Raw genomic sequence first — 24,765 nt, 5'->3', positions numbered from 1 at the left:
TAATGGAGATATATTAAGTTGCGGAAAAAAATAAACCAGTATCGTGGACAAATCTAATTTGCTGGTCTAAGAAATCCTGGCAGCAGTAAGAATTAATGGAATAGCGCAGACTTTGGAGTAAGACAGACTGGTGCTTGACTTTAGCCTCTGCCCCTTGCTGTACTATCTGTGTGAGATGGGGCTGAGGCTCACTTTTCTCATCTGTATAGTGGGGATAACTGTCCCTGCCTGGCCCACTTGTTCTGAAATTTTAATACAGTGCTGGGCATGAAAACACCTACCATGGCTTTTGGTATCTAGTAGGGTGCTTGATAAATACTAGTTCCTGTTCCTTTTTCCTGATGAATTCCTGGTTTTCTCAGAAACTATTACTGGGAAAGAGAGTGGGGTGAGATTGCCTTTACATATCAAGACTTTTTGCTTCAAATTTAGGCAAGAACTAACTAAGGCACAGAGATGCACCATGCCATTTCATTGCCCACGTGAAGGTAGCAGAGGAGCCAATATGCACATGCCCCTGAGGATGGGAAAACAAGGCAATAGTTCCTCCTCCCCTCTCCAGACCCAGACATTCCCCAGGAGATCTTATAACAAAGCCTTGATGTCTAGTTTATTCAGGAAAGGAAGAATCAATTTGCCTTAGTCCTTAAGGGCTATTTTTTAAACGGGGAGAGAATAATTCTATTGCCCCCCTTCCAGCTGCTGCAGGTGTCTAATTTGTCAAAAAAAAAAAACCTTTTAACTTCAGTTCTGACACTGAGCAGTTAATGCAAGCGGACCCCCTGCCCAGGCTGACTTGAGTCAGAGTTTGAGAAGAGCTATATCTCTACTTGCAGTGTTGTGCCAGCACTGAGGGTGGCCATGGTCCCTGCCTCCCTAGAACCTTCGGTCTAATGGAAGAGACAGACGTTAATGGACTGTCACATAATACATTATCACTTTGCTGTTTGTCTCTGAAGGAAAGGCACAGGGAGAGTATATGACAAGGGAACCTTGGCCTAATCTGAGGGGGTCAGACCGAGGCAGTGGTATTTGAGCTGAGATCTAAAGGATGAATAGTAGTTGATCTAGGGCCTTGGGTTGTCCAGTATGGTAGCTACCATCCACATGTGGCTATTTAAATTTAAATTGATTAAAATGAAATAAAATTCAGTTCCTCAGTCGAAGCAGCTACATTTCAAGTGCTCAATAGCAGCTACCACACTGGACAACACAGGTGACCGATTATCTGTGGAAAGGCCTGTTGCACGGTGCTGAATGCTAGGCAAGGGGGTGATGGTGGAGAGAGCACTCCAAACAGAGGAGTTAGCCTCTCCAAAGGTCCTGGAGTATAAGAGAGGCCAGGGCAACTGGAACCCAGTTGGTGTGGCCGAAGCCATGGAGGGGGTGCAGGAGCCTCGGATCTGAAAAAGGCTGGAGCCTTGCAGGCCAGGCTAGGACTGTCTTTATCCTCAGAGCAACAGGGAAGCTGCTGAAAGATCTTAAGGTGCCAGCACTGATGGAAAGAGGTGGATAGGAGTGTCTCAGAGGTGGCTAGGTGAATAGCATGCCGTCCTTATTCTCCTCTCCCCCTACAAATTGCAACCAAGTGATGAAGAAACAATCTTTTACTTGTTGAGTGGTATAAATTGCAAGGGTTATCTTCATCGTAGCGGGAAGGAAGATATGTATGCTGCTGGTTATACAAAAAAAAGCTAAATATGATGATGAATACAATGGGAGAGCCCCTTTTGAAGTAGTAATAAGCTAACTTGCGGCTGGTCTGGGGGAGCTTGACTGCAAGCCCTCGGGAGCTGGGCCCTGATCATATGCAGCTCTGTTCCCAGCAAATCTCCAGCATGGGGCCTGCAAAGATTAGGTCTCAACCAAAGTAACAGACTAATGTGCCCGGAGAAAGAGCTATTTGTTCTGACAGGGCATCACAGAAAGTCAGCAGCTTTTTAAAATTTTTTTAATAGAAGAGTTTTGTTAGAGAATGAGATAAAGAGTATCCCAGGCTTAGGGATAGTTTTGAGGCCTCTGAGATTGAGTAGAAGATAAAGTTGGAAACAGAGCTGGAGCCAAACCCATAGAAGGCCTTGAATATTGTGCTAAGGAACTTGGACTTTATATGTTAGCACCATGGAGTCACTGAAAATTTTAGAAGAAGGAAGTGATATGATTCAACCTCTCGTTTTAGAAAGATAATTCAAAGTGTGAAGGATGGATTAGACCAGGAAGAAAATAGGAGAAGGGCCACCAGTTGAAAGACTGGTGCAGTAGTCCAGGTACTAATTCAACAAAACACAAAGCCAGGCAGTTTTTTATGTCTGTTCTCCATTTACATCCATTATATTTTAATCCTCACAATGTATGTATGTTACAAATACCTCATTTTACAGCAAAGGAAACTGAAGCTCAGAAAGGTTAAGAAAGTAAGGAAGACTGATTTCTAATCTTAGACTTGGCTTTTGTGACTCAAGCTCTACACTCTACTGCCTGAGGAGTGCACGGGGATAGAGGAGCAAGTGAAGCCAAGAGACCCCAGAGGCAGAGCCTGCAGTGACCAGGGCAAACAGGAAGAGGGTGCGGGATGGGGTGGGGAACGCTGCATATGTTACTGGACATGTGGCACGTGCAGTGTTGTGTAAGACTGGCCCCGTTGTCCACTTTAATTCACTCAGCGACCAGGGCTTCATTTTCCTTGCAATTTTGGTTGCATCTTAGTGATGACCTTCTGCAAAAGGGAAATGGATGAGTATCAATTTCTCCCCCCGTCCTTCCCAACTGAGACCATTTCTTCCAATGATCATTCACTGAAGAATGTGATCCTAGACTTTCCTCCAAGCACGGAGGCTCGGCCATTGGAAATGCCTTTTAAGATGTCAAAACACTCGCTCATCTGTTCTTTTATTTAGCAAAAAGTGCTGAATGATGACACTGGGCCAAGTACTGCTGGACCACTGCTGGCCCTTCTAGGAACTCACAGTCTAGCAGGAAAGGTAGTAGACACTACAATTCACTGACAACTCGCAGTCCAAGGGGGCCCAGGCAGGGCGTCATTAAGCCTGTCTTAGTGGTCAAGGAAGGCTTCACAAAGGAGGGGACATTTGGATTCCCTCTTTCCCTTAACCCAAGGCAATGTTTAATTTGACTATTAAAGAAAAATACCTCATTTAAATTCTTTATTATAAAAGTAACATGCTTTTTTATAAAGCATAATCAAAACAATCAGAAGTGCATAAAATAGAAAGTGAAAGCATCCCTACATGGTTAAAGTTTGATACGTGGCATTTTAGATTCTTACTACATATATGTAAACATCCATATATATAAATGATTTTTATATATATATATTTTTTTTAATGATTCATGTTATATACATTGCTCTGTAACTTGTGTTTTCTCCCCATTTGGGTGTAGTTTGTGGACATCTTTTCATGTTAGTTCACAGAGTACTGCCACTTTTTTTTTTTTTTTTTTTTAGCAGCTATGCAATATTTCAAGGATGTGGTATAATTTACCTAATAGGCCCCTACTCATGGACACTTGGATGGTCTTTCAAAGGGTAAATAGATGTTCACAAGTAGGACAGAAAGGGACAAGGGACAACTCCATCTGAGTTGTCAGCATGTGTTTGGGTTGGAGGGTAGTACATGCTCCTAGATAGCAATTCAGTGTCAGTCAAATACCCATTAAGGGGGGCCAAGGGAAGCGAGACCAGCTGAGGAAAGCGTCACAGATGACTCTGAGGAGTTGGGATGTTTTCCTGCAGGTGGTGATGGCCAAGGGTGGGGGCACTGAAGGATTTTGATAGAGATCAGATCCATATATTTCCAAGAATACTAGGACAGCTATGGGTGGATGGCATTGAAGGAAAACTAAAGACAGAGAGCCCATCTGATCTGGGAAACTACTCCACTGATCTGGGCCAGAGAAGATGGGCAGCACAGGGCCAAGGTCATGGGCACTGAGAGATTCAGGATATATTGGCAAGAGGGTGGTAAGATGTGGAGAATGGTTGTGGGAAAGGAAGGAGAAGAATGGAATCTAACATCTGAATCTAGCCTAGGAGACTGGCTGGATGATGCTGTGGTATCCAAGATGGGAAAAGAGGAGGAGGAGGGAAGTTAAGATGCTGACAAGTTCAATTTTGTACTCTCTTCCCTTTGTTTTCTGTCTCCCTCCTGATACCTCATTAAAGGAGGAAGCCACCCTTGCTGGCTTTTCTGTCCCCCCAAATTATGTCTGATGATCCCTGATGTTAATGATTTGACCAGCACCCCCAGGAGCACTCAGAGCAGGTTGGGTTTTAGATGTATGACTGTGGGTTATTTAAGCCTTAGATTCTCCTTCCTCACTTTTATTTAAAGGACAGTATGCTATCACCAGTTATCAGTTGTGCATATACTTGAAGTTTCAAAGTTTGAAGTGCTGACAAAAGCTTCTCCTTGTTGTAGGGTGAGGAGAGGTCTTCAGAAGTCTTGGCCTGAGTGGTCACAGGGGCACCAAGAGCCCAGGACCACTTGGCTGGTTTCAGAGCAGCTGGGGCGGGCAGGAAGGCACACACTCCTATTTGCTTAGTCACAATCAGCAACGACTTCTTTGTGTAAAATGGTAATGAGGCCATTAGGAGAGGCTCACCTGAAGTGCAGCCTTGTGAGTCCAAGGTAATTAAACACCTCCTGAACGAAAGCAAAAGGCCAGGGAAGGTTAAGTGAGGAATAATCTGCGGCACAGGTGGCCCAAGGGCTTTGAGGAGACAAAAGAGAGACACTGGCTTGTACTGTTTCAAAGGATGGAAATGTCACCCTCGTCCCCGGGAAAGGCAGGACTTTTATTGTTTGGAGGGTGGGAAGTGGGCAATATTTTTAACATTTTAATAAAGCATATTTCTTTTTCACATTGCTATTTCAAGTTGGAGGTCCATGACAGACTACCGGGGCACTGAGTGGCCTGCGCTGCTTCTCGTGGGCTCTCACCACTGCGGTGCTGAGGCGCATGTGTGCCAGAATGGGGTGGGGGGGGTGGTCACGATAAAACGAATATTTCCACCCAGGTGTCATGACAGACTCCCAGCTGCTTGCAGAGGAAAATTGTTTTCCTTGGCCCACCTCTGAGTGGAGATGGGGAGGCTGCCTGCTCACCGCATGTTCCCGTCCCTTCTGACTTAGCCGAGAAGTAGATCATCCCACCTTCACTCACTAGATTGTCCAAGCATGTGGCATGCCCCTTGAGCAGCAGCACAGGATTTCTTCCCCTACGCTCAGTAAACACGGATTATTTTTATTTTAAAAGATCTGGCAAAAGAGGATTTTTGCCATTCGGTTTCTTGCCTCAAAATCTCTGCTGTCTCCACATAAAAGCTTATACATGAATGTTTTTAGCAACGTTAATAATAATAGCCAAAAAGTAGAAACAACCCAGGTGCCCATCAGCTGATGAAGAGATAAAATGTGGTCTTTCCATACGATGAAATATTATTCAACTGTGAAAAAGAAGGAAGTACTAATAAGTGCTACAATGTGGATGAAACATGTTTATAATGAGCAGTATGCTAAGTGAAAGAAGCCAGTCACAAAAAAAAGACCACCTATTGTATGATTCCATTTGTAAGAAATGTCCAGAATAGGCAAATTCATAGAGACAGAAAGTGGATCAATGGTTACCTAGGACTGGGGTGAGGGAGGAGGGGAGCAGGATTAGTGGGGAGTGAGAAGTACCTGCCAATAAGATGCGTTTTCTTTTTGGGGTGATGAAGGTGTTCTGGAATTAGATAATAGTGATAGTTCTACAACATTGTCACTGTACTAAACTACTGAATTATATATTTTAAATGAATGAATTTTATAATATGTAAAATATATCTTAATAAGCTATTACAAACCCCTTATCAGAAGCTTGGTAATAAGAAATAATGTCCATGGAGCATTTCAAGAGTGTATGTAATCCATCCCAGATTCTTAATATTTTTAGGTTCACAGGCACCTTTAGGAACCTGAGGATAGCTATACAGCCTGTACCCAGAAAAATGATCATTACTCATTCATATTAAAAATTTGTAGATGATTCATGGACCACCTGCATCTAATTTCCTATTTCATCTTTAAATTTTACCCTAAATTTTATCCTTAAATAGTGTCAGGCTGTTAGGTAGTCCTATATCTAAGCCCCATACAGATTCCTGAAATGTGCTCTTCATATGTCACCTACATGCTTAAAAACAGTCATTAGCTTTACATTTATCTCAAAATGAAGGAAAAAATTTCTTAATGTATTCACAGCTCTTGACCCCTGCCTTTCCCTCTATCCTCATTCTAAGCCATATTCTCCATTCTCTCCACTGAAGCCACAGTTCTCCCTAGTCTCTGAACTCCTCCTCACTACAGTGTCTTTGCAAATGCTGATCCCCGTGTTTGGTACACTGTTCCTTTCCCTCTTCACGAGTTAACTACTTCAGCTCATCCTTCGGATCTCAGTCTAAGCCTGTTTCTCTCCGGGAAGCCTTCCTTGACCTCCTTGGTGAGCTCTATCACAGGCTTGTCATGGTAGCAATGTCATATGTATTGGTATTTTCTTCACGAGAATATAAGTTTAATGAGGGGAGGACCCTTGTCTGGTTTTGCTCACCGTTGTATCACCATTGACTCAAGGCTACCAAGTTGCACAATTCCAGGGACACTTTTCACATGGAACATAGTGTGAGTGGTGTGCCCGGAAGTTGTGCAATATGGCTTCCTGAGATGGATGGCATATTGGAAACAGACCAGGAAGCTTAATGTTGTCTCTGATGTTGAGGGCAACAACCGTCATGTCACACAATCTTTCCTACATTGAGGACTCATAGGAAAAAATCTTTTTTCATTCTCACTTTCAGGAAATTTTGTGTTCATGTGTGCAACTGCTTTGGACCCAAAGAATCTCACAACTTCTCATGTTTCCCTTTTTGCTTTGCCATGACTTTCTTGTCTATTTTGTTTTAATCTGTTGGGTGCCTATCTATAAGCTATATAAGTGTGTTTCTGTAAGTCTATGTAATGACTATTCCTTTAGAATATGAGGTTTATAATAATATACATATTATATATACTTTATATATATTTAATAAATATATAATTTATAGTACATTTAATAAATATATATTTAGAGTATGAGGTATATGATAATATATATTATAATCTGTTATAAATAAGCCATTTATTTCTAATATTTGTAAGTAATCTGAAGAGGAAATGGAATTGGAACTAAAAAAATTTGTGTATCTTGGGCTCAGATTAAAAGACTTCAATTAATATTCCAACTTGGGGGCTTCCCTGGTGGCGCAGTGGTTGGGAGTCTGCCTGCCGGTGCGGGGGACATGGGTTCGAGCCCTGGTCTGGGAGGGTCCCACGTGCTGCGGAGCGGCTCGGCCCATGAGCCACAGTTGCGGAGCCTGCGCGTCTGGAGCCTGTGCTCCGCAACAAGAGAGGCCGCGATGGTGAGGGGCCCACGCACCGCGATGAGGAGTGGCCCCCGCTTGCCACAACTGGAGGGGGCCCTCGCACAGAGACGAAGACCCAACACAGCCATACATACATACATACATACATAAAAAAAGAATGTAAGCAGACAAGAATAGCATTAAAAAAAAAAAAAAGAAAAGAAAAACAGTAACAACAAAAAAATAAAAAATAAAAAAAAATAAAGATAGAGCTTTATTATAAAAAAAAAAAAATTCCAACTTGGTCACTTCTTGGGTTTGTTACTAGGCATGTAATATAACCTCTCTGAGACTGTTTCACCCTTGTAAGATGGGAGCACAATCCCTTTCCTACAGGATTGTTGAAAGAATTAAGTAAGAAAATTTATGTGAAAGCAATTAACCTGGCACATTGAAACTGCTTAGAAAGTGGTTTTGTTTTTGTTTTTATTAGATACTCTCTAATAGGAGCAAGATTTATTTAAATTTCAAAAACCTGCCCTAATACTGAATGTGTGTTTGTTCTCCCAGCAGTTGATGTGTCAAATCCATCCCCATCCCGGGGGTTTTCTAGAGCTCTGTGTGTGTTGGGTGTAGCCAGCCATCCTCCTCCGACCCTGCCCTCAGCCTCTGTCTCCTTTGTGTCACCAGATCTCTTCACTGAAGAACCGGCTGAAGAAGGTCTCCACAACAACTGGCGATGGTGTGGCCAGAGCCTTCCTCAAGGCCCAGGCCGCTTTCTTCGGCAGCTACCGAAACGCTCTGAAAATAGAGCCGGTGAGTGGCTTCTTGGCATGTCACGAATCTATGTTTGGTCAGGACCACAGGAAACCTGCTATTCATCTGGTTGTTGAATTCACCAAAAGAGGTTGTGTGTGTGTGTGTGTGTGTGTTGGAGGGCTGGGGAAGTGTCCTCCCCTCGCGCTACCTCTTAGCACAAGGAAGCCGAGCTGCCCTGTGTGACGCACTCTCTGCTCCTGTGGATGTTAGGGCCCCTCCCCTCCCTGGTCAGTAGCAGCCTCTGCGGGTCACAGCGCTCAGCACTGCACGCACACCTGCTCTCACTGAGGAGTCCCAGTAAGCCTGTGAGGTAGCAGTGATCATCTCCACTTGACAGATGGGGAAACCGAGGCTCACAGAAGCAATGACTTGCTGACCAGTGGAGGGGCCAGGTAGGTCGGCCCAGTGCCCATGCTTTCCCACTGTGCCTCACCGCCCTTTTCCTGCACAGGGACCTCTACTCCACACTTGAGAAAGCAAGGCATCCAGGGGGCTCACTTCTTAGAGGTTCCCAGAGTGGTCTTGATGTATTGACTACAAAGTATACTGAGGACTGGGGAATAATGTCTTCTGCCTCCATGGCCCTTCAACCTTTCTGAGCCTCTGTGGCCTCATCCGTGAGGTGATTAGTTATTGTGCGGATATGAAGACACCAGGTCATCCCTAAAACCAAAGAAGCTACCAGCTCGCCCAGCTTCAGTGAGAAGCTTTCATTGGATATCTGCCTCCTCGTAGCCTCTTGGCCAAGGAGAATGGAAAATTGGCCCAGGGACCTGGGTCGCTGCATAGGAGAAGACATTGGAGGGGACCTTGCTGACAGCCCTTTTCTCTAGGGAGCACGGAGCTCCCTTCATCCTGAACAGGCGGAGATGGCAGCCACACCCGCCTAGTCAGAGTGGCTGTGAGGGACCAGCCCAGGTCGCACTGCCTGTAGGTCAGGATGTTTGTTTTTGTTTTAACCCATAGCATTTTATTAGATTAAATGACAGAAGATGAGTAGATATCAGGCAGTGCATTTCATGTGCAAACTCTGACAGTGAATCTTGACCATGCTTCCTCATAAGCCACAGTTATACCTTGCTAAGTACTTTTTCACTCTTATGACTCCATTGCGTGTGTAAGTGAAGCACAGAGTGGTAGCAAACACCTTGTTTTCCCTTCACCCAGGGCGCATGCTCTGTGAAGTGGCTGGGGCGGTGGGTGCTCAGGGAGCAGCAGCCTGATGCCACCTTGTTCCTTGTCTTCCATCCAGCACTTGGGCCTGACTCGCTAGGCTGCCTCAGCTTCAGGCAATGTCATGGTCACGTAATAGAAGGGATGCACTCTTTTTCCTTCCTAAGAAATACTTCCCTTAGGTCCTAAAAAGCCCTTCAGCTTAAAGCAAGTTTCTCACGTCCTGCTTGTCTCCAAGACAGATGGCTCTGATTCTTTGTCCTGACCTGTCCAAACCAGTCAGGTTCAGTGCTGTTTTGAGAGCTGGTATAATTCAAGGAAAATTCTGTCTTCTTCCCATCTTTAAAGTGAGAATGGGACAACTGGCCCAGTCCTTTCCTTAGGCTGCTGGGAACTGATAGACATGAAGTATTTCCACTCTTACGATGACATCATTGTTGTCATGTATACGTCTAGAATCCAGAGGCTGTTGAGTCTGGTACATATTGCTGGGTATATGATCTGGGCAAAAGTTGCTCCTCCAGAGACGTTTATGGTTGTACTTGCACTTGGCTCTCAAAGGCATCGGATTTAAGGATGGAAGTCCTGGAGTTTAAAGCCTGGCTCTGTACTTGGGCACTTAATCTCTCTAAACTTCAGTTTCTTCACTGTGGAATGAGAATAAGCATACCTATCATTCTACATTTCCAGATGGTTATAAGGAGCAAGTGAGCCATAAAACCTCTCATAGGAAAGGTGAAACTTGCAAAAAGAAAGACAGCAGCATCCCTTCCTGTGGTGGGCGTGGAGTTATCTGAGTGAGCAAAGGCTTGGAGGCAGGACCCTTCATGGCCCCTTTGTCTGGAGTCATGGGTTTGGGTGGGGAGATGGGGCTGCAGGAAAGGTTGGAGCCAGATTTGACAGAGCCTTGGATAGTAGGCTAGGAGTGTGAGCAGAGGCGAGATGTGACTGAAGTCATGTTTGACCAGTAATCCAGTGCTGGACTGAAAAGGAAACTGGAAGCAGAGACCAGGGGACGGTTGGGGAACTCAGAAGAAAGCCCTTCAGTGGTTACACCAGGAAAAGGTACCACGAAGAAGAAATGACTAGATGAGTCTAGAAATAGAAAAAATATGGGAGATGAGGGGCAAGAAATGTCAAAATGTCTCCCAAGATTTGGATCAGGGAGAGAATGATGATGCCCATAGTAGAAAAAGGGAAAGCTTGAAGTAAAGGTGTCCCCAGTAGCAGATTAATAATGGTAAAAACATGGAACGGACTAAGTGTCCATAATGATAAACAACTGGTTAAGTAAATTAAAATATATCCATATGATAGAATATTATATAGCCATTAAAAGTAGCATTTTGAGGATAGGATGATGAGTTTGGTTGTAAACATGGTACATTTCATTGAATTTTAGCTATAGTCATTCCATCATAAGATGTACCACTATTGCATGTATCATTAAGAAAGGGTGCTGCCAATTATAATTGAAGGATGCCATCAGTTGTAAGACATCCAGATTTCAGAGATGTTAAGATGTGAAGAAATTTGTGTCTTAGAATCAATGAAATAAGGCAGACTTCTCGTGCTTTTGGTCTGATTTATCTGTACTAGAATGGCTTTTTTCTGTAAGGCCAAGAGGGAAGCCAGAGGGCCTGAAAGTTTCTGACCAAGCCTCATCATGTTATCTAGATGGTTTTTAAACCATAGATTTAATTATAGCCAATTTTCCTCATCTAAAAAATGGAATAACAACACTTCCAATGCCAGATTGTGTGTGAGATTAATTAAAATAATGACTGCAGAGTGCATGTGAGCTCAAGAAGGGGTCAGGGGTTTTAGAGTCAGGCCACATGGTGGGGGTGGTGCATGGGGAACGGTGACTGGGTGAGCCTGCTTGGGTGACAGGCAGCACAGTGCTGAGGGGATAGGGTGTCTTTCATGGGGCCACTTGTCTTTAGTTGTTTCTCTGATTATTTTAAAAAACAAAAAACAAAAAAACCCTGCTCTTGGTTTAAAAAAAAAAAAAGGTTTAAAGTAACAGGACTAGGGACTTCCCTGGTGGCGCAGTGGATAAGAATCCACCTGCAATGCAGGGGACACGGGTTTGAGCCCTGGTCCGGGAAGATCCCACATGCCACAGAGCAGCTAACAACTACTGAGCCTGCACTCTAGAGCCCGCAAGCCGCAACTACTGAGCCCGCGTGCCACAACTACTGAAGCCCGCGCACCTAGAGCCCGTGCTCTGCAACAAGAGAAGCCACCGCAATGAGAAGCCCGTGCACTGCAACGAAGAGTAGCCCCCGCTCGCCACAACTAGAGAAAGCCCGCGTGCAGCAACGAAGACCCAACACAGCCAAAAATAAAATTAAATTAAATCTTTTAAAAATAAAGCAACAGGCCTAGAAATGAGAAAATACCCATAATCCTATCATCTGGAGTTGAGATAACATGTTAACATGTTTCCACCAAGGTTCTAGGGTTTGGGGGGTTTTTTGTTTTGTTTTGTTTTGTCTGTTTGTTTTTGAACCTGTTTGCCTCATCTTTTTAAAAAAATTTTTATTGGTGTATAGTTGATTTATAATGTGTTAGTTTCAGGTGTACAGCAAAGTGACTCAGTTATACATATACATATATCCACTCTTTTTAGATTCTTTTCCCATATAGGCCATTACAGAGTATCGTGTAGAGTTCCCTGTGCTATACAGTAGGTCCTTATTAGTTATCTCTTCTATATATAAGGGGGAGGGGGGATAAGTTGGAAGATTGGGTTGTTTTTGTTTCATTTCGGTTTGGGGTTTTGATTTTTTACTTTTAGATAGTTGAGATATTCCTGGCAAAGCAATCCAGTTCCCTGTTATTTAGTTTTGTCTTTTAGTGTATCGTAAGCATTTTTTCATATCATATAAAAACTCTTCTTAAACATTGGCTGCACATCTCCCATCAGGTGACGCCAGTCGGTCTCAACCCTGGCTGTGGATCAGAATCACCTGTGGGGCTCTTAAAAAGGCAGATGTCTGGGCCGTACTCACAGAGATTTTTATCAGGTTCTTGCCATCTGAAACCAGCACTGAGGCCCCCCCACATTATCCCAGCACTGGTCCTTTTGATTGTCAGTAAACTTTCACCATCTTAAACCACACTGTGGTGAACATCTTTATATAAACCTTCATTCCATGGTCTGAATTATTTCCCTTGGCGGCATCCCCGACATGGTTTTACTGGGTCAAAGGACCCAAATACCTTTAAGGCCTTCGATTCATAAAGTGAAGGAGAAAGCTGGTGGCCAGAAGTGGTTGGTAGCCTCGAGGGGAGACTCTGGGACAGGTCAAGTGGAGAACGGTCCGTGGCTGAGGACGAAGACTGCCTGCAGGGGCGGGCTGGGAGGAGCGTGCGGGGCACAGAGGCTGCCCACGGGGCGCCCCACACAGTGCAGCCTGGGGGCTTTTCCCACCTGGGCCCGCGGCTGCCATCATGGGACTTGGGTCACTGAAAAGTCACAGGGTTTGGGTTTTTTAAAACATGAAACATCACAGACTCGATGGTGCTCCTTTCTGCTCGGCTCCCGCAGGACCCCTCAGGAGGGGCCAACCCCAGACCAAGAAGCAGAGATGGGCCACAGCTCCTCTGCGGCCCAGAGCTTACTTGAGATTTTCAACTCCTTGGCCTTTTTTTTCTCTCCTACTGGAAAAAATTTAAAACGCAGCTGGCTGGGGAGTCTCAAGCTTTATTTTCTTTCCCCTGCCTGGAAGGGAAGAGGATGGTGGCCCCCTTGCTGAGGCCCGGCCACGTGCCAGGTGCCAGGCTGCTCTTCTCTGTCCGTGCCTTCTGCCATGTGCCTGTCCCAGAGCCAGAGGGCCTTTGTGGGCTCCCTGGTAGGGTCTCTCTTCAGGGCCAAGTGACTTATTCCTCCCGAGGATCAGAAAGTGAGACGCCAGGGTGTCCAGCTACAGCCAAGTCTCCTACCTGCTCGGCGGCCTCCAACAGGCTTCATCCCTGAGTTGCTTTGCATCCGTGGTCTCAGTAATTCCCCGTGACTGCCCCTTGCTGTCCACGTTACAGACTGGGGAGAGGGGCTGAGGTTGCCTTGACTTCCTGGCAAGTAGCAGAGGCCAGGAATCGGACTCAGGTCGGCCTGACTCAAAAACCCAGGTTTCTTCCACCCCACCCTCTCGCCTGCCTTTGTTCTGGTTTCCTGGTGTTCCACGTTAACAACTCTTTCTCTGCATTTCCAGCGCCGGGCATGGGTCATAGCATAGCAGAGGCATCAATGCATGTATTTTGGAACAGTGGTTGGAAGGATGGGTGAAAGAAATGGAAGAACAGAGAAGTGTGTGGGGCCGGGGTTGGCCCTTGACCCCTGTTCAGTGCATACACATTGCTCCTGCCCTGTCTTTAGGCTTTGGAGATCGGTGCTGCCTGGCAGAGGGGAGAGTGTAGGCAAATCACAAGGGCATGTGACCCATTTTTCAATCACTCAGAGAATATCAGGTGCAAAGCCCAAGGTATTTAACAATATCGGCCAAGCCAACTTGTTCTTCTCCACTTAAATGACAGAACCACAGGCAGCCAGGCAGCTCCATTTGGAAAAACCCCCTTTATCCGTGTCAAGCGACAGCCCAGGCTCCAGCTCATTTATTTAGGCCTTTCTTGCTCTCTGACACGCCTCCTAGCAGTTGCCAGGCAACTCTGGGAGTAGCAGTGTGTGTTAGGGATTAACTAGTTAGGGCTGGGGTCCTTTTTGGCAGGAAGGGAATAAAAGACAAATGATTTTAATTGCTAGGCCAAGCATCCTTTCTCTGCTGGGTAGAAGATTGCACCTTTGGGAGGATGTGTATAGCAGTGTGGGTCTTGAATTTGCCTCGAGTCCCCTTTTCTCCCTCCTAGGGAGAACGAATGAATTTTAAAAAGAATCTTACTTTACCTCACTCCTTTGTTTAAAATTATATCATCTTGAAATCTGAATAAGACTAAACCACCACCCTCTCTTTGGAAGACACAGTGCCCTCAGTTTTAAAGAACTTTCAAAAATAGAATTGTGTGCTTTAATTGCATCCTTTTTTCTGCCCATAGTTTCTTATTTCATAGCTCATGGCTACGTGGAATCATCTTAAGGCAGTGCATGTGAAGGTGCTTTTCCCAAGTCTGGCCCATTGCAGGTCCCTGGTAAATGTTAGATCAAAGAGCAAAACTGATGGGAATTGGTGCTTTAAGATGCTTTCTGTTCTGTGCCAGTAGCTGTGGAAAGGCCAGTATAGATGGAGCACTGTGAGAGTTGTTTATTCAACAAGCTCGTGTGGCTCTCTCTGGGCCAGTGTGCTGGCTGGGCTTCCCCAGGATGAATGGAGCCCAGCCCTGCCCACAGGGAGCGATGGCCGAGGTGGGGACAGTAAACTGACAGTCAGCGTCAGTACCGCGAAGGAGGCTGTGAAGGCAGCAGCCAGCTCCTCCAGTGCTGCTTGCTGAGTCCTTCCCACGAGGCCCGGCTTCCAGATTCAGCTGTGGGTACACCGGCCTCATCCACCATACAGCCCCTGATTTTGCACATGATTCTGCTGAGTCATATTTATCCACCCAAAACCCTTGAAGACAGAGAAGTTAAGATAAAAGCAGATTGATAGCCTGGCTTGCAAGCATGAATGGACAGGGTTATGTTGGAGCAGGTCAGAAAAATACTATATATATCTCTCTCCTGGTTGAGTAACACCATTGATCTCATGGTTAAAAAAAAAACCCCAAACTGTATTTATATGCTTTTAGTGTAACAGAAGTAGAAAAATATGTACAAACTAGAAAAATTAAAATATCACTGTAGTTCCACTGAACTAACGCAGCTACCTCAACTACAGTTTGTATATTCTTATTATTTTTCATTATGCCAAGTGTTTACAAAGTTGCTTTCAAATCTAAGTTAAAAGTTTTTTTCTCCTCCATTTAACATTATTACATCCTAGGCTTTTTTACATGGCTGCAGAATAGTCTATCAAGTACAGCTACCTTAATTTCTGTAAGCACTCTCTCACGTCGGACATTTAGATTGTTCCCAGTTTTTTGAGATTATCATTAATATTCCACCAAACATCTTTGTGAATAAAGCTTTGATATGCTTTATTTCGATGTCTTCTGAGTAGAAGAAATACAAGTCTGCATGCAAGAGCCTGACTTTGGGTGCTAACTTGTCACAACATGGTAAGGAAGCAGATTTCTGTTGACTCAGCCTAGGAGCAGCTCAAAATGGAAAGAATTAAGAATGCTTCGTGGTGTGCGCTCCCTGCCCTCCACAGAGGCAAGCAGAGTATACCCAGAACATATATAAAGGATGTTACTAATTTGTCTGTGCCTCTATCTTGTGCTAAAAAAGAAAAAGCTTGAGGAACCTTAAAGCAATATGTACAGTACAACAAGATGAGATAAGGAAGTGACCAAGGGAAAGGAGAAATTAGATGAAGCCTGGAAGGGGCTGATATGCACGCCTCTGGGCTGGCTCTGAGATTCTCCACACAGCTTGGCAATGGTAGAGCTGGGAGTCAAATCCATGTCTGTCTCCAGAGCCCTTGCTTTTTTTCTTTTTTTAAATTGTGGTAAAACATAAATAACATAAAATTTGCCATTTTAACCATTGTTAAGTTACAATTCAGTGACATTAATTACATTCACAATGTTGTACAACCACCAATCACTGTGTATTTTCAAAATTTTTCATGACTGCAAACAGAAACTCTGAATCATTAAGCAATAACTCTCAATTCCCCCATTCCACCAGCCCTTGGTAACCTCTAATCTACTTTCTGTCTCTCTGAATTTGCCTATTCTAGATATTTCATATAAAGGAAATTATATCATTATTTGTCCTTCTGTGTCTGGCTTATTTCAGCTAGCATAATGTTTTCAAGGTTCATCCACATTGTAGCATGTGTCAGAACTTCATCCCCTTTTACAGCTGAATAATATTCTACTGTATGTAGGTATATACCACACTTTGTGTATGCATTCATCTGTTAATGGACACTGGGTTGTTTTCACCTTTTGGCTATTAAGAATAATACTATTGGCTGTTTGACTATTAAGAATCTGAACCCCTGTTTTCAATTCTTTGGGGTATATACTTAGGAGTGGAATTGCTGGGTAATATAGTAATTTTATGTTTACCTTTTTGAGGAACCACCAAATTGTTTTCCACACAGAGCCCGTGCTGTTTTTAAGTGGACAGTGGTATGTTTGTGAAGCATGGATAGGTACCCATGAATGTTCTGTAGGAAAAGTTGGTGAAAGATTTTCTTATTTCCCAGTTTGTTTTAGGCAAGTAGGTAGGGTATTATAGCCAAAACCTACAGGCCTCAGCTAAATAGATGCATTGACACAGGAGTCTATGGTGGACTAGAGAAGGGGCTGGTGAATTACTGGTTACCATTTTTTCTCATTTCAGTGTTCATCCCAAGTCAAGATCATGTCCTGGGAATGAAGCAGGGTTAAGGGGAGGGGCTCCCAACACCAGGGCTCTGGGGACCAGCACTGTAGCTCTGTGGCTCCGAGTGGCTAAGAAGGCTCCTGAGTGTGATGGAAAGAGTGTGGTCTTTGGAGTCACCTGAGTTTTAATCCTGGTTCAGTCATCTGCCAGAAGATGACCTGAGTCTCAGTTTTCTCATCTGTAAAATGGAAATAATGCCTACCTTGTAGGACTATTGAGAAAAATAGCAATAATGTAGCTTTTTGTTGATAGCAGATTTTAACTAAATGAGGATGACCTTTCCTGGGTGACAAGAAGGTAAAGGAGGAAGGGGAGGAGATGAGACTGCCACATTCTAGAACAGTGGTGGTGGCCATAGTTGTTCAGCAGGTGTCAGGCTACCTGGAACCAGTGGAAACACGAGATTCTGCCCCGTTTATTCCTGTCTTTTGAAGTAACTATGAAAGTTCAGCTTTTATCTCAAATAATGCATAAAGGATTTGTAAGAAATCCCATTTAATTATTTCCTTCAGCATTTATTTGATATTTATTCATTCATGTTACTACTCACCAGCACTTACAGGCAAATGGGAGTGGTGGTACCAAGGTTTTAAAATTCAGAAATGCATTAATTTCTAAAATGCATAAGAGAAAATATAATTGAGAATCTTTTTTCCTATTTCATCAAAACATTTTTTGCCTATTGGGAGATGACCCTTGTTCGATATTGGCACGAAATCTCCACTGTCCACTTCCCAGGGACACTGATGTGGCTTGGGAACACAGTTTGGGAGTCCTGGCACCTTGAGCCCCACAGTGAATGCTCACTGAACTAAGAGCTGTTGTTCTAGAAGTAGACTGCCCAAGTAAGAAGTCGGTCCTTAAGTGAGAGAAGATGAGAACTGGCAGGAAATCCGCTTAAACACAATGATCAAGCTTAACTGTATGATTTCAAAGAGCATCACTGAATATGATCAAAATGAAATCCCCATATGTGCTAAAATACTTGAAAAATAAAACACAGTTAGTGTATCTTAGACTATCCAGGAGGAATTCCAGGCTTTAACTTGATCTCATTTAATAATCCTGGCTCCTTTCATACTTTGTTCCTATAGGATGGGACCATGTTTGGTACTCCTTGGTGTCCTTTACATAGTCTAATATTTAGTAAGTGCTCATTAAATGTTTGTTGAATAAATGGATGAACAGATGAATGAATGATACCCTTTTTCGCCATACTATGCATCAGAAAGACTGGTGGTCATATTTCAGTGTTGCACAATATAGATGCTTAGTTTTAAAAAATTATCCATCCACAGCTTCATCTTAGAGCATGAGAAGAAGAAGCTGACACAAACGCCACACCGTGAACATGTAAATGTAAAACAAGGGCACAGCCAGCATCTGCATGGTAGCTAACCCCAGGCAGTTAGGATCTGGAGAGGATCATCCTCTGTGAAATCACCACGTGCAGTAAATATTCAGTTCTAGTTAGGAAAATACATGAGGCGAGTATATTAATGGAGTAAGCTGAATCCATGGTGGCAGTTTTATTTTTTTTAACATAGTTTTTATATTTATTTATTTATTTATTCATTTGGTTGGTTGCGCCAGGTCTTCGTTGCAGCAGGCGGGCTCCTTAGTTGTGGCATGCATGTGGGATCTAGTTCCCTGACCAGGGATCGAACCCAGGCCCCCTGCATCAGGAGCGCAGAGCCTTAACCACCGTGCCAGATACAGTTTTAAATACTGTATCTTTGCGGAAGCAGTGGCAAAGAGAAATGGTTATTGTTACCAGTGTTTTAAGTCAAATGATCTCGCTTTAGGGTCTCTTACTTTTTCAGTGAGACTCTGAAAAAGAAACCTTTCTGATCCATTTTCAAGCAGTTACAACATTTGACAATTTAGAGCCTGAAGCAGTGTTATATGACTTCACGTACATAGCTAGACTGTGAGCTTCTTGAGAACAGGATTTTGTCTTATTCCTTCTTATACCCCCAGCACACAGTAGACGTTCAGTAACGTAAGGAGGAGTGATAGTGGGTTTTTTCTGTGGAGGACATTATGGTATTTATGATGATTAGAGGATAAAATTGTAGATTTCCTTCCCCCACCACGCAACCCCTCAGACATGCATCCACACTGATCTTCTGTGAGGTGTGGGTATAGTCTCAGAAATAGACAGTCACACTCAGCCTTATGCTACCCTTTCACAAAGGAATGGAAGCCACAGTGGAGTGTGGTGATTACTCATGTATCCCTGGCACAGAGCCTGGTACATAGAAGGTGCTTGATAATTCTCTGTGGAGTGAATGAAATTAGAATAGTCCCTAGTTACAGTGTCCTTAGTAGTTTGGGAGCTGAAATACAGTTTTGTTAAATAAATCATTGAGACTTGAAATACTAAGAAAAAGAAAATAATATGAAGCATGTGTTCTATGCTACATTCTTTATATATATGTTCCCTTATTTGATTTTTACAGTCCTCATATGGAGGAAGTGGTGTGGTCCCATTTTACTGATGAGAAACCAAGGCTAGGAAAGGTTATGTCACTTTTTTAAGAAGTGGCAGAGCCAAGATTCGGACCTTCCATCTGTCTGATTCTAGCAACAATGCTCTTTCCTCTGACCGCTCACCCCAATGGTGATTGCCATATGGTCTGTGTTATGTACAATTTGAGGTCATTTCAGAAGAATACTGAGCTGGTCTCAGGAGTCATTGTCTCTAATCTGTGCAAATGTTTCTTGAAAATACAGGTAAACTAAAACCATTTATAAACAATTTTGCAAAGGGGAAATTTCAAAATTTTAGATATATTCTTAAAAACATCGCTTTAATAGATAATTTTAGTTGCCTAATATTTTGTTGTTTAAATATTTGATATTTACGGCGATAATTAGATGAAAAAGTAACACTTTTAGGTACAGCCCTTCCTCCTCTTTTCCTTGGCTGACACCTAGTGGCGAGCTTTCTGGTAGCAGTGTTAATCCAGGTGCTAAATATTCCTGATGGTAGTTGTTTTTCAATTGATATTAGGATTTTTAAGAAAATCAATTATTTTCATCATAATAAAGGCTACATTAATATAAGGTTAATTTTTTATGGGTCATCATAACAATGGAACTTTTATTTATTTGATTTAACATGAATTTTAAGCCAATTATAAGCAAACCTTAGCAGGAAGTGGTTACAAGTATTTAAAATCTTGGTGTACTTGTTCCCCCCACAAACCTGACCTGGAGACCACCTGCCCAGGGCACTGGCTAGCGCACACTGACAAGTAAGACTCGGTCCTGTTCTTAAGGGCCGTGAGGGGCAGAGACAGGAGGTAAGCAGAGAGTTGCGCTAAGTGTGGTAACTGCTATAGTGGAATGTTGTACAAGGTGGTAGACATCCAAAGGCACGACCAGTCTCTTCCGCCTGGATGCTGAAGGCAAGCTTCCCGGGGAAGGATGCACCTGGGATGGTGCCTTGCAGGAGGAATAGCAGTTCCCCAGGAGCAGGGGCAGAAAGTAGCCCTTGCAAAGGCAAGGGGCATTGAAACTACATGGCATGGTCAGGTATTGTGAGCAGTCGTGTGTCTGGAGCATAGGCAGGAAGGAGCATGGCTGAGGTCATAGTGAAGAAGGGGTCAGCTCCAGTCCATGGAAGACCTTGAAGGCCACAAAGGGGTTTAGCATTAATACCATAAACCAGCATTTCTAGAAGAGTGGTCCTTGAAATATTAGATTCACAAGATATTGATATGTTTTCTGATCACGTAAAATTTGTGATCGTCACATATTGCATACTATAACTTTTTTTAAAAAGATATTTACAATGTACATTACTACAGCCCTGCTGTAAAGAAATCAGGTTAACTTTGCTTAGCCCAGCATTTTTCAAAACCCTTTTCCCCACAGACTACCTATTAACATTCCATGCATCTACTACTTCTCACCACAGTTTGGGAAACACTGCTGTAGCTAAAGATTGATGATGAATTTTTCTTGCTATTAGGCCATGGAATTAGGATACCAAATGCGTTCATTTCACCCCAGTCTCATTGCTATGAGCCTCAGGGAAAAAATGCATGTTCCTTTTCCAAAGCATTTCTTGTCTAGTCAGGCAGAGGATTGTGGCCAACAGGTGGTCTTGCGACATAGAGCCCATCCATCACTCAGCTATCTCAGCGCAGGGCCGCAGGCCACCGGTCCCTGTCCCCTCAGTCCAGCTACTTGATCCGTGTATCAGTCAGGATCTAACCAGGACGACAGGAACCCCTTCATATGTTTACAGGAGGGAAAACAAGGAAATGGTTATCCAGCTGACAGGGGAGCAGAGAGGTAATCCAGAGATTAGCAACAGCAGAGGCGGTGGCCTGTGTCCAGGGCCAGGGTCACCTGATGAAAGCTGGGACCTGTGGGTCTGTGTCGTGGGCGCTTGGGTCAGAGAGGAGGTGAGCCACTGCTGGACAGCCCACCGCAGCAGGGTAGAGAGGAGAAACACTCCGCCTCTCCCTCTTCATCTCCCACCAAACACCTCACGTGTGCCAAACCAAGCAGGAAGCCAGCTGACGCGGGAGCCCAGGGAACTCGGCCTGCTCTCTGTACAGAATAGAGAAGAGTGGAGAGTGGGTCTGAGGTCAGACGGGCTCAGAACCAGCACTCCCAGATCCCAGATATTAAGGCTATTTAGTGACACCCCCCACCCCTGGCAAATAATAAACAACATGGTGAAGTTAAAAAAAAAAACCTGATTTATAGTTAGACCTGGTGCCAACCTGGACTCTGCCTCTTCCCAGCCGTGTGACTCTAGGCACGTTACTATACTTTCATGAACCTTAGTTCCTGAATTGTAAAATAGGAAGGAGAATCTCTACGTAAATGATACCTTCACAGGGCATCTTTGACATATGTCTGGCTGGTTCCTGTTTTATAATGAAACAAGAACAAGGTATTTAAAACTTTTGGGGCTTAGCCTGGAACTAACAGGAGTATTAGAAATCCACATATGTTGATTGACTACTCCAGACTTCAGTGAATTGGCTGATGTTTTCTTAGCTAGCAACTATTATCTAGTAGATGTCTAATTTCTTAATATATTCACTTCCTAGGGGCTTTGGAGCGGGGGGGCAGCTTCTAAAGTGTGCAGTGGAATATTCCAGTGTTGGTGAGGTACCCGGCATACATTGTAGTTATCAGTTCAGTACAGGCTAAAGAAAGTTGCAATTCCAGGAAAGCCACCACTTAAGAGATGTGAAACCTCTGGAAGCCCTTCCCTGCTGAACCACAGGTTTTTAATTTGTTTTATGGGGATAAAAATGCCACCCTCCTAAAATTACTTTCAGAATTAAATGAGATGGTGGATGTAAAGCACTTGTTCTCTATTATTCCGCCCCCCCCCCCCACCCTCCACAACAGACTACAGAGGCAGCTTCCCTTTTATCCAGTGAATGCCCAATTCACCAGCAGTCACATTCCATGGAAGTGTGGCAGGAATTTTGGAAAGCCTTTAACCAGAGATTATTTATGTTTGGTTTGCTGGTCCCTGTTAGTGATGTGACCTGGCAGATCTCCACTCACCCTGCTCTCCTCAGTCACAGCTCATTGGCATTATTCATGAGCCATTTGCTTGAGACTTTCTCTGCCCATATTCCTACTGTGATGCACTTTTACTCTCATCTTCACAGCATTAAAAATGGTCTGTGGGTTTGAGGGTGTCCTGAGCAAGTCAGTTGCCAGCTTAAAAGGTCATTATCCCTTTGAAGGGAACTTTTATCCTGAGTTGATTAGTTTTATCCTCCGTTTTGGAATGTTAGGCAAAAGAAATATGGGAGGGAATACCCGCTATCTACCGAACCCCTACTTCTTGCCCTTTACTTATATTTTCTTGGTTAAATGTGTGTATCCCCGGTTTGATAGGGAGCTTAAAGCATAGAGAGTTGAAATAATTTAAACCAACAACTTTGAACAAACATTTAACAAGACCCTACTATGCCAGACACTGTTCTAGGTGCTCGGAGATGCAGCAGTGAACAAAATAAAGTTCCAGCCCTCACATCTCTTATATTCTAGGCAGACACAGACAGGAAACAAAGGTGAAAGTCAATATATACTGTATCAGGTGGTGATAAGTGTTGTTCAGAAAAAGAAAGCCAAGGAAAGGGATAAAGAGAGCTCCCAGGTGAGGCGGATGCTGGTGGGAGACGGAGCCAGGACTGGGGGCCCTGGCTGGCTGCCTCTAGAACTCACGTTTTTCCACTGGTCCCATGCTGCTTCTGATCCTCTTTGGTGATGGTTTCCAGCATCTAGTGAAGAAACGTGAACTCTAACATCTCGCCTCTTAGTCTGGAGTTGATAATTCAATGTCTCAGGGTGGTGACTTTGCATTCCTAGGGTACAGAAAACATTTTTGCTGCACTCCCTGCTGTCAGCAGCATGGAGCTGTTTCTTTCATCTCTCTGGTTTCCCAAACACATTTAATCTTGATGCAGAAAGCATCTTGCCAGCTTGGACTCAAGCCCTCATGCTGGGGAGATCAGTCTGTCCTAGAAGAGGGTCTCTGTGACTACCGGCCTCAAAGGAACTCATGCCTCTTTTCTCTCTACTTCCAAGAGGTGATGCTATAGGTAGTAGCTTATGTAACCTTAATGTCTGTTTCCTGATCTTTAGTATTCAGTAAGTCAGTTTAATTCCAAAAGTAGAGACTAGGCACCAAGAGATAGATCAAATATGGAACCTGCCCACAGGAGTCAGATAGACCTGGGTTCTACTTTTCTATTGATGTAATTCTGAGCAAGTTTATTAACCCCTTTGTGCTTTAGTTTCCTCATCTGTAAAAGGGGGAGAACAAATGTAATCTGTCTCATAGGATTGTTGTGAAGATTAAATGAGATAATACAGCATGGGGCCTGGCACGTGGAAAGAACTTAATATTAGGTGGGTTTTTTAAAAAAAATAAACTTTGTATTTTAGAGCAGTTTTAGGTTCACAGAAAAATTAAGTGGAAGGTACAGAGATTTCCCATATAACCTCCGGTCCCCACTCATGCAGAGCTTCCTCCATTATCAACAATATTAGTTTTTAAGTAGACAAAAATAACTCTTTAATTTATAGCTGAGTTTTCTCTACATTCTATCCTATGAGGAAACAGTGGAGTTGATATGAAGGTTTCTTTTTCAGAGTCAAGATAGTGTATTTTAATGAAAAAGATAGTAAGAATTCTCATCATGATGACACTATTTACAAAAAAATGTTGACGTTCAATCATTACAATATTTCCCACTAGATAGGTATCATTATACATTTAAAAAAATCTTTCTATTGTAAAACAAATTGTAAAACAGATAAAGAAAACTGTCTTAATCAAATAAACGACTAAAGACCAACACTACCCAGGACAAGAAGTGGAGTTTTACCACCCACTCCAGAAACCCCTTCAATCAAAATCCTTTTCCTCCTGCCAAAAGTAACCACCATCCTGACTTTAGAATTTTTTTAAAACAGTTTTATTACCCAAATGTGTATCCCTAGATGCTATAGTTTAGTCTTGTCCATTTAAAAAAAAGTATATGGCTTTTAAAATTCTCTTTTAACTTATAGGTTCCTCCTCCACCCTTTCATGCTGATTGCGTGATCTCGGTGTTCTTCACCATGTTCCTCTGTCCTCTGTATTTCCTGCTGATTGGCGACTGGGTTTTGAGATTGGATAGACTAAGGTTCAGTCTTTTTGGTGAGATTGCAAGTGGTGTTTGGCACGTCTATGTGAGACACATTAAGTCTGGTTGCATTTTTTTTTGGTGATTTTTAGTAGCCAGTGATGCTTAATACCTATATCTCTTTATTCATTGAGAGTTATAAAATGATGATGTTCTCAGTTTATTGTTTATTTTTCCTTTATTGGTAGGAATATTTTTATAAAGAGACACTTTCCTTCATTTACTATTATATGTTCTTACCC

General features: G+C 43.4%; 1 protein-coding gene across 10 annotated transcripts in view; it reads left to right on the top strand.

Annotated features, from left to right (window-relative positions):
• Positions 1–24,765, top strand: part of DENND1A (DENN domain containing 1A) — a 535,076-nt gene that overhangs the window by 378,103 nt on the left and 132,208 nt on the right. For all 10 annotated transcript variants that reach the window (XM_036855233.1, XM_036855234.1, XM_036855231.1 and 7 more), the window contains one exon: positions 8,090–8,215. In XM_036855233.1, coding sequence (XP_036711128.1) covers positions 8,090–8,215 — 126 coding nt within the window. The remainder of the gene's footprint in view (positions 1–8,089; positions 8,216–24,765) is intronic.

The sequence above is a fragment of the Balaenoptera musculus genome, chromosome 6, assembly GCF_009873245.2.
Source record: "Balaenoptera musculus isolate JJ_BM4_2016_0621 chromosome 6, mBalMus1.pri.v3, whole genome shotgun sequence".
Lineage (NCBI taxonomy): Eukaryota > Metazoa > Chordata > Mammalia > Artiodactyla > Balaenopteridae > Balaenoptera > Balaenoptera musculus.
Note: the sequence above shows the minus strand (reverse complement) of the source record. Positions and strands in the feature narration are given on the sequence as shown.